At 46.3% G+C, this 16,920-nt stretch overlaps 1 protein-coding gene across 3 annotated transcripts in view; it reads left to right on the top strand.

The window, feature by feature from the left end:
• STRIP2 (striatin interacting protein 2) overlaps positions 1-16,920 on the top strand; it is a 38,290-nt gene that overhangs the window by 5,494 nt on the left and 15,876 nt on the right. For all 3 annotated transcript variants that reach the window (XM_016148691.2, XM_016148690.2, XM_036230927.1), the window contains exons 3-16: positions 2,529-2,603; positions 3,568-3,702; positions 5,020-5,140; positions 5,886-5,954; positions 6,151-6,257; positions 6,961-7,088; positions 7,764-7,967; positions 9,215-9,450; positions 9,705-9,770; positions 10,464-10,527; positions 11,284-11,355; positions 14,111-14,185; positions 14,859-14,956; positions 15,419-15,545. In XM_016148691.2, coding sequence (XP_016004177.2) covers positions 2,529-2,603; positions 3,568-3,702; positions 5,020-5,140; positions 5,886-5,954; positions 6,151-6,257; positions 6,961-7,088; positions 7,764-7,967; positions 9,215-9,450; positions 9,705-9,770; positions 10,464-10,527; positions 11,284-11,355; positions 14,111-14,185; positions 14,859-14,956; positions 15,419-15,545 — 1,577 coding nt within the window. The remainder of the gene's footprint in view (positions 1-2,528; positions 2,604-3,567; positions 3,703-5,019; positions 5,141-5,885; positions 5,955-6,150; positions 6,258-6,960; positions 7,089-7,763; positions 7,968-9,214; positions 9,451-9,704; positions 9,771-10,463; positions 10,528-11,283; positions 11,356-14,110; positions 14,186-14,858; positions 14,957-15,418; positions 15,546-16,920) is intronic.

The following is a 16,920-nucleotide window of genomic DNA, read 5'->3' as shown; positions in this document are numbered from 1 at the left end:
ATGGTGGAGCACCGCTGGGAGGTTTCTGAGCTATAGTTAAGTGATCCCATTCTTTCAGTGCTGGGATTCTTCTCTCTTTCTGGGTTTTTAGCTTGGGCTAAATGTGATCTCCACACTAGGGTCCTCTATGTTACATGTGCTGTGATGCCAGTTATTAATAAATGAGCTTTTGGGTGGAGATAGTGTGAAAATTAAATATTCTGTCACATGGAAGTGACGCTTTGAGACATGCTTTTTCAAATAAAAGAGACAAATGTTTTTAAAGAATTTCTTGTGACTAAGTACAGGGAATAAATTCTGTGATGAGTGACAGAAATAGAGAGCTAGTTTAATAACCAATAAAGGATTAAAATCCAGAGTGTGTGTGTGTGTGTGTGTGTGTGTGTGTGTGTGTGTAAGGAGGGAAGAAGAGAGAGAGAAGAAAAAAGAAGAGAAACAACCCAATACAGAAGCCATCAAAAAAGAAGTGGTCAAACAATACAAATAGGAATGTGTAGAATAGAAAATCGTATGGTCAATAAATCTATAAGAAAGATGTTCATCTCTATTAGTAAATGGGGGAAAGCTAATTAAAATAATGAGATATTATTTCATAGTCATTAGATCACAAAACTTAAAAGCTTAGAGTTGGTGAGGATGCAGAAAAATGAGTACTTTTTTTTTTAAATGAGTACTTTTATATGTGCACATATTCTGATACAGTAATTCTGGATGCACCCTTTTAAAAACACTTGCGCACAAGAAAACATACAAGAAAACACGTACAAGATGTTTACTGCAGCCATTATGAAAAATTGAAAACAAACTGTAGTGTACCAACATATAGTCAAAACAATTGATCTATATCAATATATTTTATAATCAATGATGTTAAAAGCAATGTTGAAAAGGAAAGAAGCAGTGACAAAATAATATATATATGCATCAATTGCTTAAACATACAAGTCTAAAAGATGCTTCCAGGAAGTCTAGTTGCACACTTGATTGAGAGCAGTGTCAATTAAGTGAGTGGATGTGTTTATCACACTGTTTTTCTTATAAAAAAAAAACCATTGAAAGATATAAAAATGTTTCTAAGAAAAAATAATTTACGCAATATGATACTGCTTGAATAAAAACGTTTTAAACAGAATGATGTCATATGTTGTTTACAGGCACATACATATGTAAGAAAAGAATAAAAATAGGCAGACGAAACATACACACCAATTTCATTATAGTGGTTACCTCTAGAGAAGAGATAGGATAGACTGGAGAGGAAGAGGGAACTTTAGATATCAAACAAATATGACAAGTGTTAATATTTGTTTAATCCAGGTAGGAGATACATGAGTGTCTTATATGTACTCTCTCTATATATATCTACAGATGAAAGTTCATGATCTAAAATTTAAAAATAAAATAAAAACAAAGTTCAATACCTAAGAGTATTGCTCCCTTTTCTGACTGAGTTTGTGCTCTACTCTTCAAAAATATATATCCACACTACCCACCAGTGACTGAAGAATTTAAGAGTCAGAGATGGGATTTGCTTCTAGTCACCAGAGGATTCTGGCACTCAGAAATCAAAAGCGCTGGCTCCCAGACAGGGTGTTTCTCAACCATTAGACAACTAATGAGAACATAAGTGAATTTCTCTTGCTTTGTGAATTATTTGTGACCTAGTTAAATTTCCAGCAAGGGTCTCAGGGAACAGAGTTTAGGGGAAGTCTGTTTTATCACCTATTGATTCCTCTCCTGCAGTTCTTCATCCTCTGTAAGATGAGGTACAATGTAGTGTACTGGAGTGTAAGTTGTGTGTGTGTGTGTGTGTGTGTGTGTGTGTGTGTGTGTGTGTGTCGGAAAGGGCATTTTTATTTCTCATAAGCTCTCTGCATTTTGTATTGAGAGACTACTGTCAGCAAAGTTAGATTTTCCTGGGCACAGGCAGCCGTTGGGCACCCATAGCTGCTTCTACATGGTTTGATGCTGCCTCTGCCCAGGCATCTATGGGTAGGAACTTAAATTTCTATACCCTTCGAGGAAACTCAGCAGGGCGGGAATGAACTGGCTCCAACCCCGGAGAACCATCTAACACATATTCTCCAGCCCTCACTCTGGCTTCTTCAATAGCACAAGGATCTTGCCTCCGACTTTCAGGAGTCGTGCTGCCCTCCTGTTCCCTAGAGACGGGATAGTCCCAGTCTGGGTTGACAAACAGAAGGGATAGCAGCCCTAAGAAATGGGAGTGATGACATTAAGTCCTCTCTGCTCCAGCCCTCCTGCTGGCCCTCACCAAACGTGGAAGCCTGCCTTCTCTGCCATAGCAGCCAGCTGGCAGGAGGAGGACAGGTTTGATGGTTTAATCACCCAGGGACACAAGTGGCTATTTTTAACTGCTCCAAAAGGGAGGAAGCTGGCTCTGGATTGAATTGGACACAGGAATGTGTTGAAGCTTTAGCTGTTTCATGCCACCCTCTCTACTCCAGACCCCTCCCAGAAGGGTCTTATGAATGTTTGTGACTCTGTTCTATCTTTCCATGCCACAGAATTGTATAGCTACACTGAAAACCTGGAATTCACCACTAACAGGAGGTGCTTTGAAGAAGATTTCAAGACTCAAGGTGATCCCAGATCCTTACTCATAGAGACCTGCTTTTTCTCTCAATGATTTCCCAGCCTGATCTAGAAAAAGCCTAAAACAAAGTATGATCCTTCTTTATCCTCTCCATAACCATATAACTATTCTATCCCTCCTTGCATATGGAACAAAGAGTTTCCTATATCTCAAGTGAAGAGGCCATGGAGTGGAGGCAAGAGAAGCCTGGGGACATGGGACCGGGCTGGTGCCCTGGTGCCTGGTAGAATCCTGTGCCCAGCCTACTCCTTGACCTTAATGTTCAACCCCTACCTCCAACTCCGCCTTACTCTTAATAACATCTAATAATAATTTCATGTGCCCACACTGTGATCCTCTCAGACCTCTGTTCTCTTACTTGGTCAGTGGCAGTTCCATTTTCAATGCAACAAATGTGTGCTGAGTAGTTTTTTTTTTTTTTTTCCCCAGAGATGCAGGAGGCAGGGCTGAAGGTGAATTTGCCGTATCTTCAAAGAGATTATAGTGAGGTAGCAAAGGGGAGATGTGTATGTCACAAAACTAGCTAAAGCTAAGGAAAAAAAAATGGCAAATGTCATTGGAGAAGTAAAAAGTATCTTGAGGGACAGAGCTTCTAGTTGAAGCATTAGTGGGAAAGAGGTAATTTTGTATTTGATCTGTAATGATGAATAGGAATGCATATGTAGGAGGGCAGACCCCTTGAAGAAAGGCAGAGAGATAGGACAGTACGGGCTGTGTGTAGAGGATGGAGGGGATGTGGAGGAAGATGAGGCCGCAGAGTGGGTTCAGGCCAGGACATTCTGGGTCCGTTACTTTTCCCATCCCTTATTTTTTTCTCAGCTAAATAAGGAAACCTTTTGAAGACAAGGATTTGTAGGGGGCTGAGATCACAGGTGGCTGTACGATCAGGAGCTTTTCCAGGAAGGGGAGGCAGCAGCTGACACTGGATCCATATGGCCTTCTGACTCTAGTGCAGGGCAAAGAGTGGCTGGAGTTGGAAGAAGATGCCCAGAAGGCCTATGTGATGGGACTCCTGGATCGGCTGGAGGTGGTCAGTAGAGACCGGCGACTGAAGGTGGCCCGAGCTGTTCTCTACCTGGCCCAAGGTGAGTGACCTCCTTTGCCAACTTGAGAGATGTGGAGACTAGTGAGAGAAATGGTGTTACGAAGATTAGGATGAGGCAAATCATGCTGGGAAAGCAAGGTCCCTGCCTTTCAAGGACAGATTTTATTAGGATCTGTGCTAGGAGTAACCTGGTTCTTATGAAGAAGAGAAGATTGTGGTGAGTACTGTTCTGGATCCTTTGGAATCGGCCTTTATCTTACCAGGCATGCCAGGATGAGTTCTTTTGTCCTTAACCTGGGCTGTAATTGTATTTGGAGACTGAGTGTCAGTGTGGCCAGTGCTGATGTTGTACCACCAGCTGAGCATGGAGGCTTCTTTCATCAGCCATGTCCTGGCCCCAACAGTGAGGGGAGGGAAGGGCATACCACAGGTGCCCACATGGGTCCTCTGCATTATTTCTTGTTGGAAGGTTCAAGCCAACATAACAGCAGGAGTGGATGCTGTGAGTAATTTGGGGATGACCAGAACCCAGTGAGAAGAAACCTATTACCCAGATGTTGGAGAGAGAAATGAGATAACCTAGCTGGAGTAGTGAAAATAAACCCTGAGATCATAAATGGGATTGTTGGCAGAACCAACTAGTTGGGAGCTAAAAAGCATAAAAATCATAAATGGAGAAGAAAGAGCAGACGGTGGGTGAATGAAGGCTAAAGCGAGCAGGGCAGTACCCAGCCACATCTCTCGGGTCTGGTGCTATGGCCAATTTCCAGCTTCCAGTACCTTCATTATTTCACCTAAGGGCTTTCTCTTCAGCCCATACAGAGCATCCAGGAGTGGTAGGGAATTAACATGCTCCCCTAGTCCAGCAACACTCATCAATGATTGACAAGAGTCAGTAGATGAATAGCACAACTACCTCGCCCCTCTTGGCTGGGATGATTCTGAGTTGTGCTTTATACTGTTTCCCAGAGCTATCCCCAACCTGGGGTTGAGCTCTCCACTGCCTTCTCTTACCTATTTAGCTTCTCTTACCTATTTAACTTCCTCTCTTCTCTACTGATGGTTCCCGGAATCAACTGCCAAATAAACTATTTGCACTTGAATTCTCATCTCTGGATCTGCTTCTCAGGGAACTCAAGTAAGATAGGCCATTGATGAGCACATTTGGCCTAACCCTGGAGTCTGCCTCTCCTCTCCCCAGCCTCATTCCGGGAAGTTTTCGGTGGCTTTGCCTTACCTTTGTCACCCTAATTGTTGGGCAGGGTGTTGGAAGAGAGTCATAAGATCACAGGGCAGGGTGGAGAGAACTGGGATGTCCCCTCTCCCTCAACCCCTATGGCATTATCTGGTCCTTTAGGCACTTTTGGGGAATGTGATTCAGAGGTCGATGTGCTACACTGGTCCAGGTACAACTGCTTCCTGCTCTATCAGATGGGGACCTTCTCAGCCTTCCTGGAGCTACTACACATGGAAATCGAGTGAGAAGCCTTAGGGGAGGGTTGGCCTAGACACTCCCCTTCCTGGAAGGATGCCTGATGTCCTATGCTGGTTCCCTTACTATAGAGACCTCCTTGGGGAGCTAGGTCTATTCACACCTCAGTCCAAAGCTCACTGAGAGTTCCCCTACATTTATCCATGCTCTCTGATATTCTGTCCTCTTCCCTGAGGTTGGCCTCATCAGCTGTTCTGCCCCACTTATGGCTTTAATCTTGGGCTTCAGGGGCATATCTTGGGTGGGTTGCCTTTATATCCAGATACTTTCTCAGCTCAGCCTAATTCTGGAATCCATGAAGAAAACTGTTCTAGCAGAGAACATAACCCAAGAGGCACAGGACCAATTCCTGTAGTTGTGCCCAATTCTTTCCCTCATGGGTTATAGCTCTAGAGGTGGCCTTATTTGCTGCTACCTCTGTAGTGACCCCTAGTTTTGTCTCATCAAATGTTGCTTAGCATCTATGTTGTGTCCAGCACAGTACTAGGCACAGTGGGGATTATAAGAGGAGTGAATATCACAGACCCTGCCCTTGCCCATCTTCACCACAGATGAGGGCTTACTGAGGTGAGGTGGCAGAGGAATTCCATGGGCTCCTATACCTTAGGCCAATTTCTTTATAGCTACATAGCCAGGGAATGGCATGTACTCATGTCAGCGTGTGTAATCAGTGGGAACACAGAATAAAGAGGCCTTATAGGTTCTCGTTCTCTCCCTCCTTCCTCTGGCAGCAACAGCCAGGCCTGCAGCAGTGCTCTCCGGAAACCAGCCATCTCCATCGCGGATAGCACAGAGCTCCGGTGAGTGGGGCTGGCCGTGGATTTGAACAGGGGATGGTTAGCACCGGGTTACCCTTTGCCCAAATCCCAGACGTACCCAGGCCACTAGAAGTTGCTAATTCCACCAGGGTGGGCCCCACAGAGACCATCCCTGAGGTTTCTGACTGTAGGCTGGGAGCTGCCTTGAGTACCTCTTGTGACCCTTCTATAACCTCAGGGTGCTGCTGAGTGTCATGTACCTAATGGTGGAAAATATCCGCCTGGAGCGAGAGACGGACTCCTGCAGGTGGAGGACAGCCCGGGAGACCTTCCGCACTGAACTGAGTAAGAAGTGACAGTTGAGGAACGGTGGGGGGGGGGGGGGGCGTCTTGATGGTGGAGGGGAAGCATAGCTTCTAAGAGGGACAGACAGCCTTTCTTTTGTCTCTTTCTCTTAGAATTAACATCCTTCCTTTTAGGGCAGAGATATCGCACAGCAGGCATGGGAGCCTGGCTTGATTGCCCCGTGTCTGTGAGCTAGTTCCCACCGAAAGTCTTCTCTATGCCTTAGTTTCCTAGGTTTTAGATGGGGATAGGCATCCCCCTCCCATTCCATCGCAAATCACACATGAAAAAATGAGTCGAATCACCTTGAAAACAGGACTCTGTTCAAATGTGAGTTAGTATTGTCATCAGACAGGAATAGATATGAAAGCCTATGGGGATTTTAAAAATATTTTATTTATTTATGTGGGAAAGTGAGTTATGATCCACGAAATGCATTGAGTTCTTCAGCCAGAAAGCAATATCTTTATTACTGTTACTTCTAGTTTGGCATTCACCCCGGGCTCTCGGAGATAAGCCATTTTACCTCCATAGCCTCCCTTCCTGCCCTTGATGGGCTTTGCTCTCTAAGCCTCCTTCTCAGGACCAATTACTCAAATCCTTCTGGGGTGGTGAGTGCCTCCCTCAGTGTATCAGGGTTACAAGGGCAAGGTTTCAATTACTTCATCCTCACTTCTCGCTTGCCTCTCTCCACTTCCCTCAGGCTTCTCCATGCATAATGAGGAGCCTTTTGCCCTTCTGCTTTTCTCCATGGTTACCAAGTTCTGCAGCGGCTTGGCTCCCCACTTCCCCATAAAGAAGGTCCTGCTTTTGCTATGGAAGGTGGTCATGGTGAGTGCCTCATTCTCCCCACTGCATCTTATCAGATCCACAGTGCTCTCCGCCACCTCAGTTTCTTCTAGTCCAGTTCCAAGAGGCAGAAGCTAGGCAGAAGAATAGGGCAGTTCTTAGCCAATGGAGGGACAACAAAGCTGTCCTAGAGAAATCAGATATTCTGTATCAGAGCAGGTAATCTGTTTCTGTTGGACTGACAAGAGATGCTACTCTATGAGTTGGAGATGAGGATTTGCTTTCAAAAAATGAAGTCTTTATTATTCTTCCTGATCATTCATCTGTGGCTCCCACCCCACAGGTCTTGCTGAACAACATGCCCTCCAGCGCAGGCCTCAAGGGGCACTGCCTCTTGACTGGAGCATCTGGATGTGGTCCTTAAAGAGGGAGATACATTTTCCTGTTTTTTCAGTGGTGGCCCCTACTAGTCCTTTTCCTAATTTCTGGTGACATTTCCAGCCCTGGGGTGTTAAATAGTGCTTTATCCTGACCCCAGAGCTCTTCAGACTAGGATAGTAACCACGTTTGCCCCTTCCTGTTTTACTTCCTAATTAAGGAGGGAGTCCGAGGAGGACTGGAGGTTGTGACTGTTTCTCTCCATCCATGCTTCCCTGCTCTCTCTTGACTTCTCTCTCTTCCTCTGTCATCTCTGCCCCTGTCCTGTTTACCCCTTAGTTTACCCTTGGTGGCTTTGAGCATCTGCAGGCTCTCAAAGTGCAGAAGCGGGCAGAACTGGGCCTGCCTCCGCTGGCTGAAGACAGCATCCAGGTGGTGAAGAGCATGCGCGCCGCCTCCCCACCCTCTTACACTCTTGACCTGGGAGAATCTCAGTTGGCACCACCACCCTCCAAGCTGCGAGGCCGCCGTGGTTCTCGAAGGGTATGTACTAAAGCACACAGTGGTGTTGTGGCACTGTCTGGCCAAAATTCAAGATTCTAAGCTACTCTGGATATGGTAGGAAAGGGAAAAAGTGATCCAGCTAATCCTGCTTCTGGTTGGCCCTGTGACCAACCTGAAACCTTACTGTCAATACTTTGGCCTCTATCCTCTAGCCCTGACAGACTCCTGGGCTGTCACGATGTAATACTATGGTATTACATTACAGACCCCTGTCTTGATACAGAGTCATCGGCCTGGACCTTATTGCCTGGAGTTCCTTACTATTCTGAATAAGAGTTATGTTAGGGTACAATCCTGGGGATTGGGATCCAGGGCACGTGAACAGGGTTCTCAGAAAATCCATGTGCCTGGGATGAGACACTTTTCCATTTTCTCAGTAGCAAGAAGGTTTACTCTGTGTCAAACATGCTCTTGTGTCGCCCTGGAACCAGAGACTTACATATGGGAGATGACAGGTTAGGGTTCTAGGTAGAGTCTGCATCTCCGGAAAGGTCAGAATGATAAGTTGCCCTGGGACCTGACCATGCTTTCATGAACTCACTCGCCTCATCTACCTGAGTTCAGCTACTGGTGTCAGGGCCAGTTCAGTTATCTAGTCTACATTATCTGCAGTGTGATTTTTTTTTAACCTTTATTTTTTGTTTTATAAAGTAATGCTTACTCATTATAGAAAATTTGGAACAAATATAAAATGCGGAGGGAGGAAAAAAAATCACCCACAATCTTAACAACCAGAGGCAGTGACTGTTAACTTTTTGGCCTATTTCTGTCCAATCTTTTTCTTTCTGTGACAAGATTTAAAATTCCAAACTCATTTCCCTCTGCCTAGCAGAAAGCTTCTGTCTTCCTCTTCCTCAGGCAGCCAGCTGGTGTATGCTCGCAAAGGCAAACTAATTGAATGTTCACCTAAGTGGAGCATAATTAGGAAGAAAAATGCTGGCAAAAAAAAAAGCATCAGTGCATTCTGAAAGCTAAGTAAATATGACTTTGGGATTATCTATGCTCTGTTCCCTGGCTGTTGGCATGGTTCTCTGAGAGCCGCTTGTCCTGGGATTGGGCCTGATGGGGACAGTAGAGTTGAGGAGAGATGGGGATAGTCTCACAAGAGCTGGATTCTTCCTCCATGTTCCCTGAAGTCCAGCAGCCCATGGGAAGAGAATGGTCTCAGACCAGGATGCCCAGTGTGCGATCTCTTCATACCTTCCTCCCCCTCCCCACCCTTCCAGCAACTCCTAACTAAGCAGGACAGCCTGGACATCTACAATGAAAGAGATCTCTTTAAGACTGAGGAACCAACCACAGAGGAGGAAGAGGAATCTGCTGGTGATGGAGAACGAACTTTGGATGGAGAGTTAGACCTGCTAGAGCAGGACCCTCTCGTGCCACCTCCACCCTCTCAGGCACCCCTCTCTGCTGAGCGAGTGGCTTTTCCCAAGGGTCTTCCCTGGGCACCAAAGGTCAGGTAGGTTTAATAGAACCAAGGACCCGAGCTTTGTGGCTTCAATCACTGAAGACCCAGGGTGGAGTGGTCTATGTATCCTAGGCTCAAGGAGCTGGGCCAGGAGTCAGGACTCTAGGTTTGAAGTTCCCTCCATTAGCTGCTCTCTTCCCTCACTGGTCCAGCGTTCCAGTTGGAGGGGTAGGAGCCCAAAGGTTCTCTCTCTCAAGGTATGCTTTTCTTCCCTCTTCTCGGGTTCATCTCCACCGTCCTCTCAGACAGAAGGACATTGAGCACTTTTTGGAGCTAAGCAGGAACAAGTTCATCGGATTCACTCTGGGGCAGTAAGTGACTGAATGGTCATAATGGCTATAGAATGGTTCTTAGGGGGCCAGAAAAGTGGGTGGCTTGGAATGAGAGGTTTTGCCCAGTAGTCACGATGCAACCTAGAGCCACCAGGACATGAGCAACTCCCAGGGACTACTTCAGTGGCTCTTTCCATGAAATTTTTTCCTTCCAATTTCCTAGAACTTTTTTGCTTTTAGCCAGTGCAGCACACTAAGCAATAAGTCATTTCCCTCTTGGGCTTCAGTTTCCTCATAGGAGTGTTGGATCAGATGGTCCCTAGGGACCCTTCCTGTTCTAATGAGTCAGAATTCTGTGAAGAAGAGATATGGTCAGAACAGACCCAGTCTTCCCCCACCTCCCCACCTTCATGAATTCTTCCCACTGGCCTCTACAAAATCTGAGAAAGCATTGTTACTGGTGTTTCACCGTCAAAAGCGTCATTGGGCTACGTGCTCTTTTAAGTAGGAACCTACTATTCCCAAACAAAACCAGTCCCCAAAAGACAATATAAAAACCTAATTTTCAGGAACACTTCTGTGTACCATTATTTGTGTGTCCTGCTAGCAATGATGAGAGATCTGGAAACTTGCAAAGATGCTGAAGGTGGCATGGTCCATGTGACTGCAGGGGGTATCGGTAGTTCTCTATACTTTCAAAGCTTATGATCTGATGTGTCTTGCATTTCACAGGGACACAGATACCTTGGTTGGATTGCCCAGGCCCATCCATGAAAGTGTGAAGACCCTAAAGCAGGTGAGCAAGGTGGGCTCTTCAAGGATAGGGAGCTATCAAGGCAAGTTGGATCACCAGGGTCTCGGTACTGTGTGGGGCTCTTCAACCAAACACATTGTTCTACATTTCCCCAAAGACGTTTTGGCCAAAGAGGCAAAAATCTGTTCTCTCTTTAGTTAACCTGTTTCCTACATTCATACAGATGAAAAAGTTCTCCTTTCTTCCTCTCATTCCTTTTTCCTCCTCCCACCCTCCTCTCTCTCTTCCCATTCCTCACTTCCTTACTTCTCATTTCTTTCTCCCCATAGGACCACTAACTTCCAAAGGCCCAGGATTGAGTAGCAGGCTGCTCTACATCTCATGTGTGTTTGAGCACAAAGGCTAAGCCTAGTCATCTCTGCACATACCTTGAATCCTCCCCTACCCCATCATCATCACTCCATACGCACATGTCCATGCAGCAGAACTCTCAGGGCAGTGGTCCAGGGGCAATGACCTATTCTTGGCTTCCCCTTGCCCTTTTGTTGAACGTAAATGCTTAGGTATTTGCGACTCTTCAGGAAATTGGAAATGTGGAATAAACAGAAACACTGTATATAAAGCACTTTGCTCAGAGTTAATGATGCAAAGCTGAATAAGACTCCTGCCTTCAAAGAGTTCGTGACCTACTTGGACCCATAAACAGGATGTTTCCTTGTAATTAAGGAAGTCAAGCAAGAGGCTGGTACACATGAGATTGAGGCCTTCAGCCCTTTGTTGATGTCTTATCTTCCCCAGCACAAGTACATCTCCATCGCCGATGTTCAAATCAAGAATGAGGAGGAGCTGGAGAAGTGTCCCATGTCTTTGGTGAGTCAAGGGAATCCTCCACAGGAAGAGGGCAGGACGAAATCTGTCTGCAGACCATGTGTGCAGGCCCTTACTGTGTGTCAGGCGAGACAAGGTCCCTACTTTCATGGCATATTAAAGTTGGAGAAAAAAGATAAATGAATAAGGAAACAAGAAGACTATCAGAGTGGGAGATATAATGAAGAAAATTTAAATAGAATGACATGATAAAGATGTGTAGTACACTACTTTAAATTGATTAGTCAGGGTAGGTAGACCTCTGAGAAGTTGACAGTTAAGCCAAAATAGGAAGTACAAGAAGGAGTGGCCATAGGAACAACAGGAAAGAGCATTCCAAACAGAGAGTACAGCCTAGGCAAAATGAGAGCAAGCTCAGAGTGGTAGCTGTAGTGAATGAAGGCTGTTCATGTAGAATGGCCCACAAGAGCTCAGTTGTCAAGGGGTGGGCTTATAGGAGATGGAGTCGGAGAAGAGGCCTGGGCTGACTTCATGCAGGACCTGTAAGCAAAAATGGGGACCTTGAAGTTGATTCACAGTACAAAGGAAAGCCTTTGGAGATTTTAAACAAGACAGTGACATGGTCTGATTTATCTTTTTAAAAACCATTGACTGCGGTGTAAAGACTGGACTGGAAAAGGGTGGTGGAAGCAGGGAGATCAGTTAGGAAGCTCTTAAAATTGTCAAGGTGAGAGATGATGGTGACCTGGACTGGGATAGTAACTGTGGACCTAGGGAAATGGATGAATTTGGATTATATTTTGGAGGTATAGCTGACAAGAGTTGCAGTTCAATTGTATGTGATAGGCAAAAAGAGGAATAAGTGCCATTTGCCAAGATGGGTGTTCTTTTTTATCAAGAGTTCTATTTCGGTCGTACTAAGTTTTAAATATCCATCAGACACCCATGCAGAGCAGCCAAGCAGTTAGATATATGGATCTAGAGTTTTAGAGAGAGGACTGGTCTAGAGAAATCAATTTGGGAGTTGTTGGCTTATGGACAGTGTTAAAAGCCATAGAGCTGGCTGAGACAACCCTGGGAGGGAGTAGAGACAGAATAGAGGGTGGAACCCAGGACAAAGCCCTGGGGCACACCAATGCATCCAGGGTGGGATGAGTCTAGAAAGGAGCCAACAAAGAAGAGTACAAAAATCACTCCAGGAGGTGGGAGGAATCCTAGATATTATGATACTCTGAAAGCTAAGAAAAGAAAGACTATCAAAAAGAAGGGAGTGATCAGCTGTGTCTAACACTGCTGTAAGTGGGGCATGATAAAGACGAGGTGCCCATTGGATTCAGCAACATGAAAAAAACTGGTGATCTTGGAAAGAACAACCTCAAGTAAAGTGGTAGGGCTAGCGGCCTACTTGGTGTGTTGAAAAGGAATGTCAAGAAAGGAAGTAGACAGTCAACTAGACAAAACAGAAGTTTTGTTGTGAAGAGGATAAAAATGGGAGGGTAGCTGAAGGAGCACATGGGGTCAGGAGAAAATGTTTTATAGCGAGGAGATACAGAGTATGTTTGTGTCCTAAAAGAGATGGTCCAAGAGAGAGGGGATAATTACAGAACTATTGCATTGGACAGAGCACAAGTGGAGGTTGGCCTTCGATAGGTGGTTCATCATTTGTGTCAGGAAGGAAAGTAGGGACTGTTCTGGTAGGTTTGGCATTGAGAAGAGGATTGTTTCTGTTCGTTTCTGTTTTCTCCATAAAGTATGAGGCAGGGTTAGCAACTGTTAAGAGGCTGTGGGGCGAGGTGATTGATGTGAGGAGAGGGGAGAAGGTATGAAATAAGCCTTGTGGAGAGCAGGAGGTCAAGAAGGCAGGATTGCCAGGCTTTACTGAATGTGCATTTAAGACCTGTGCTTATTTAAGCAGCAGCTGAGTTGTGTGGGATAGAAGGGGCCTGCTTACTTCTCCCTGCCTCAAAGTCTCTTGGCAGTGACCCATGCCCTGTAATAGAGGGACCTTGGGTGAGGAACAACTGCATTGGCCAAAGATGACAGTGGCCTGAGTTGCCTCTTGAGCACCAGAGGTTCCCAGTCTTCCTACTCTGATAAAAAGCTTAGAAGAGGGGGTCATCAAAAGGACAAAGAGAGTTGCGCATGAAGGGCTGGTCAGAAAGGAGAAAGGGGTGTTGTAGGGGCCAATAGAGAAGGAAGGAAAATAGTTTCCACCTCAGAGCTTCCCAGTTAATACGCCTTCCTGCCTCTCCAGGCCATAGGCTACCCAGCTCCCACATTAACCCTCTCTATCGAGTCACCTACTTCTCCTTTCTGGCTTCAGAGCATTCCATGACCCTCGGATGGACACCATGGGCAGTGCCTCTGTGTGGGGTGTCTGTTCCAGTGTCCCAGGCATACCCGCAGCCTGAGTTAAGCCCGTGCATATCCGGCAAAAGTGGGCTGAGCCATCTCCTAGGTGGGAGTTCTGACTCCTGATCCAGCAAGTGACATGGAAAGAATAATTCTGGATTGACTCCAGATAATGTGACAACCAGAATTATAGATTGCTAGGGCTGGAAGAGCCCTCAGAGGTCCTCCAGACCAGCCTGCTAATCCTGTAAAAGAGGAAACTAGGACACAGAGAGGGAAGTAACTTGCCCAAGGTCGTATGACGGGTCATTAACACAGCTAAGACAGGAACCTAGATCTGACTCCCAGCTCACTGTTCTTTTCATGCCACCTTTCACAACCAAGAAAATGTACCCTTTGGTCAACTGGAAAATGTCCTGGGCAAACTATGTGTTTCTTGCCACAGGGGGAAGAGGTGGTACCAGAGACGCCATGTGAAATCCTCTACCAGGGCATGCTGTACAGCCTCCCCCAGTACATGGTAAGGAAATAGCAGGCCCCGAGCTGCCCTTCTGTGCTGCAAGGGACAGATAGCTGAGAGCCATTTCAAGTTGAGCTGTCCATCATTTGAGCTTGTTTCCTGAATCTTCACCCTTCCAGCAACGCATTCTCTAACAGAATTCTGAGCTTTCCTTGGGGCTCCTGCGAGAGGAAGGAGGACTTTGTGTTTCTCCCAAGTCCTTCTGGAGGGGTGGAGATTAAGATGGGGTCTGCACAGGATGCATTGGGGGCCCTAGTCCTTCTGAGGTCTTCCGTAGTCTGTCACGTCCTAGAGAGTTTCAATCTGAGAATGGTGAGGATGCTGATGGTCAGGGTTAGAGAAAGGAAAAAAGTGGAGAAGCAAGGTTTGCCTGTCCCTCCCACCTTGCTTCCAGGCATTGCCCCTCACACTCTGCTTCTCCTTTTCCTCTTTGGAAAGAACAGTGTTGAAGCCGAGCAGCCAATAAACTCCCCTCGGGCTTCTTAACCGCACAGACAGGCCTCTCAGGACTGGGTGCCTGTTTGCACTTCTGGAGGCTGGGGAGATCCAGTCATTGAGGGAAGAACTTAAAGGAAGGCTTTAAAACACTTCTCATAGGGCTGTTGAGGTGCCGAAGAACAGCCTTGTTGAATGGGATGGACAGGAATGGATTTCCTCATTTTCTACTTTCCAGATTGCTCTGCTTAAGATTCTGCTGGCTGCAGCCCCCACCTCCAAGGCTAAGACAGACTCTATCAATATCCTGGCAGATGTCCTGCCTGAGGAGATGCCGTGAGTGCTTCAACTGGGGCAGCTGCTGAATACTAGCCATCTCTTCTTCGGGGTGTCTGGTCCCCACCTCACCTTGTTAACACTTACAGGAATTGTCTCAAAAGAACAGCCCCCATCCCCCAGTAGCCCTTCTCCACTGCCTTGCTCTCTACTGTACTTTTTTTTGGCTCAGCATTGAGGGTCTGGAGGGTAACTTCAGTGCCAGTGACTCGTTGCACAGGCGTGTGGGTGGACATTATCAAGTTCTGAGATTACCGAAGGAGAGAGAGAAACAAAAAGGCTAGAGGAGCTTTTCTCCAGACAGGCTCATAAGTGGGAACTCTGGGGGTTTCCCTAGCACAGAAGTTCAGGTTTCCCAAGTTTTGGCTCTCTTGTGTATATTGTATCTGTACCAAATACCTGGGTCTATGTAGACCTCTCTCCAGCCACCCCCTGCACTGACTCCTCTTGTCCCCATTATAGCGTCACTGTTCTCCAGAGCATGAAGCTGGGCATCGATGTGAACAGGCACAAGGAGATCATTGTCAAAAGTATCTCTGCCCTGCTCCTGCTGCTCCTCAAACACTTCAAACTGAACCACGTCTACCAGGTGAGCAGCTAGGAGTGCTGCGCCACAGGTCTCAGGTGCTTTCCAGGCCCTGTCTCCTGGAGAAGGGATGCAGGGGCCCTTGTTGTGAAGCTGAGCATCTCAACGCCTTTTCTTTGTCTCACAGGGGGAATCCAGATGCCTGCACAAGCTCGGGGTAGGGGTGTGGAGTGGGATGTGGGGAACTGTCCTAGAAGGTGCAGATGTCTGTGTCCTCTGAACATTATGTGAGGGTCATGGATAGGAATCTCTTGCTTCTTGGGAATATGCCCAGCCAGCTTTGAAGCAATAGAAGACAGGATTCCAGCATTTTACCAAAAAGGGCAGGGTGGGGGGAGACAGGTATATTGAGCATAGTTTTTGATCTGGGAAGCCCTTTTCTAACATTTGAGATATAATTCTGAATAAAACAGAGTTCTAGCCCTTAAGGGCTTGCGAAGGATACAGATACGTAAATAGTCAATTACAGAGTGGTAAGTACTATGATACAGGTATGCACTGGCTGCTGTGGAAACACCTAATCCAACCCGAGGTGGAGAAAAAGTGACTTTTAACCTGAGTCCTAAAGAAAGAGATATCAGCTGCAATATGGGAGCTGTCAGGGAAGGAGGACAGGAAGCATTTCAAGCAGAAAAGCTAATTCGTGGAAGTTCGGAGGAGAGAGAGCTGAGTACCTTAGGAAATTGATTAAATGTTGCCGGGTATTGGGGAAGATGAGGAGGCCTGGCAATACAGGAGCCTGGAGGGACAACAGAGGACAGATCATACATACTGCATATGATAGCACATAGTTGCGGGACATCTATAACGTGCCTGGCACTCTGTTAAGCTTGTGTGAGATCTCATTTAATTCTTTCAACCCTACGAGGAAGGCCTTATTTAGTCCCTGTTTTATAGACGAGGAAACCAAAGCTAAGAAAGGTTAACCTGCTTCCCCATGGAGGCATCGTTTGCCATGCCAAGGAGCTTAGACTTGGTCCTGTGGAATCGCCAAGGTATAGAGGAAGATGGGAGCAGTGAATGGATGGTCTCTGTGGCAAGACTGTGGGGAGGAGAGGAGGCTTCTCATTCCTGCAGAGTCTGCGTCTATTTTCCTCCTAAGAAGTCAGAACACAGCTTGCTGGTGGAAGAGAAGGTCCTCAGAGCACAGGGAGGCCATGCAGGGTCTGCGTCCACTGACTATACGCCCAGGGTATTTCTCCACTCTAATACATTCAGAGACATCTTTGGGTGTATTAGGGTGTCCTGGGTGTTCACACTTCTGCCAATGTTTGCTGAGCAGCAGCAGGGCTGAGAGGAGTTGGGGTGGGTGGGAGATAAGTGTTCTTAGTAGAAAGAACAGAGAACAGTGGATGTGTGTTTCTGTCTGCTTCTCTTG

Source organism: Rousettus aegyptiacus, unplaced genomic scaffold (genome assembly GCF_014176215.1).
Source record: "Rousettus aegyptiacus isolate mRouAeg1 unplaced genomic scaffold, mRouAeg1.p scaffold_m13_p_13, whole genome shotgun sequence".
Lineage (NCBI taxonomy): Eukaryota > Metazoa > Chordata > Mammalia > Chiroptera > Pteropodidae > Rousettus > Rousettus aegyptiacus.
This window is presented reverse-complemented; position numbering and strand designations above follow the sequence as displayed.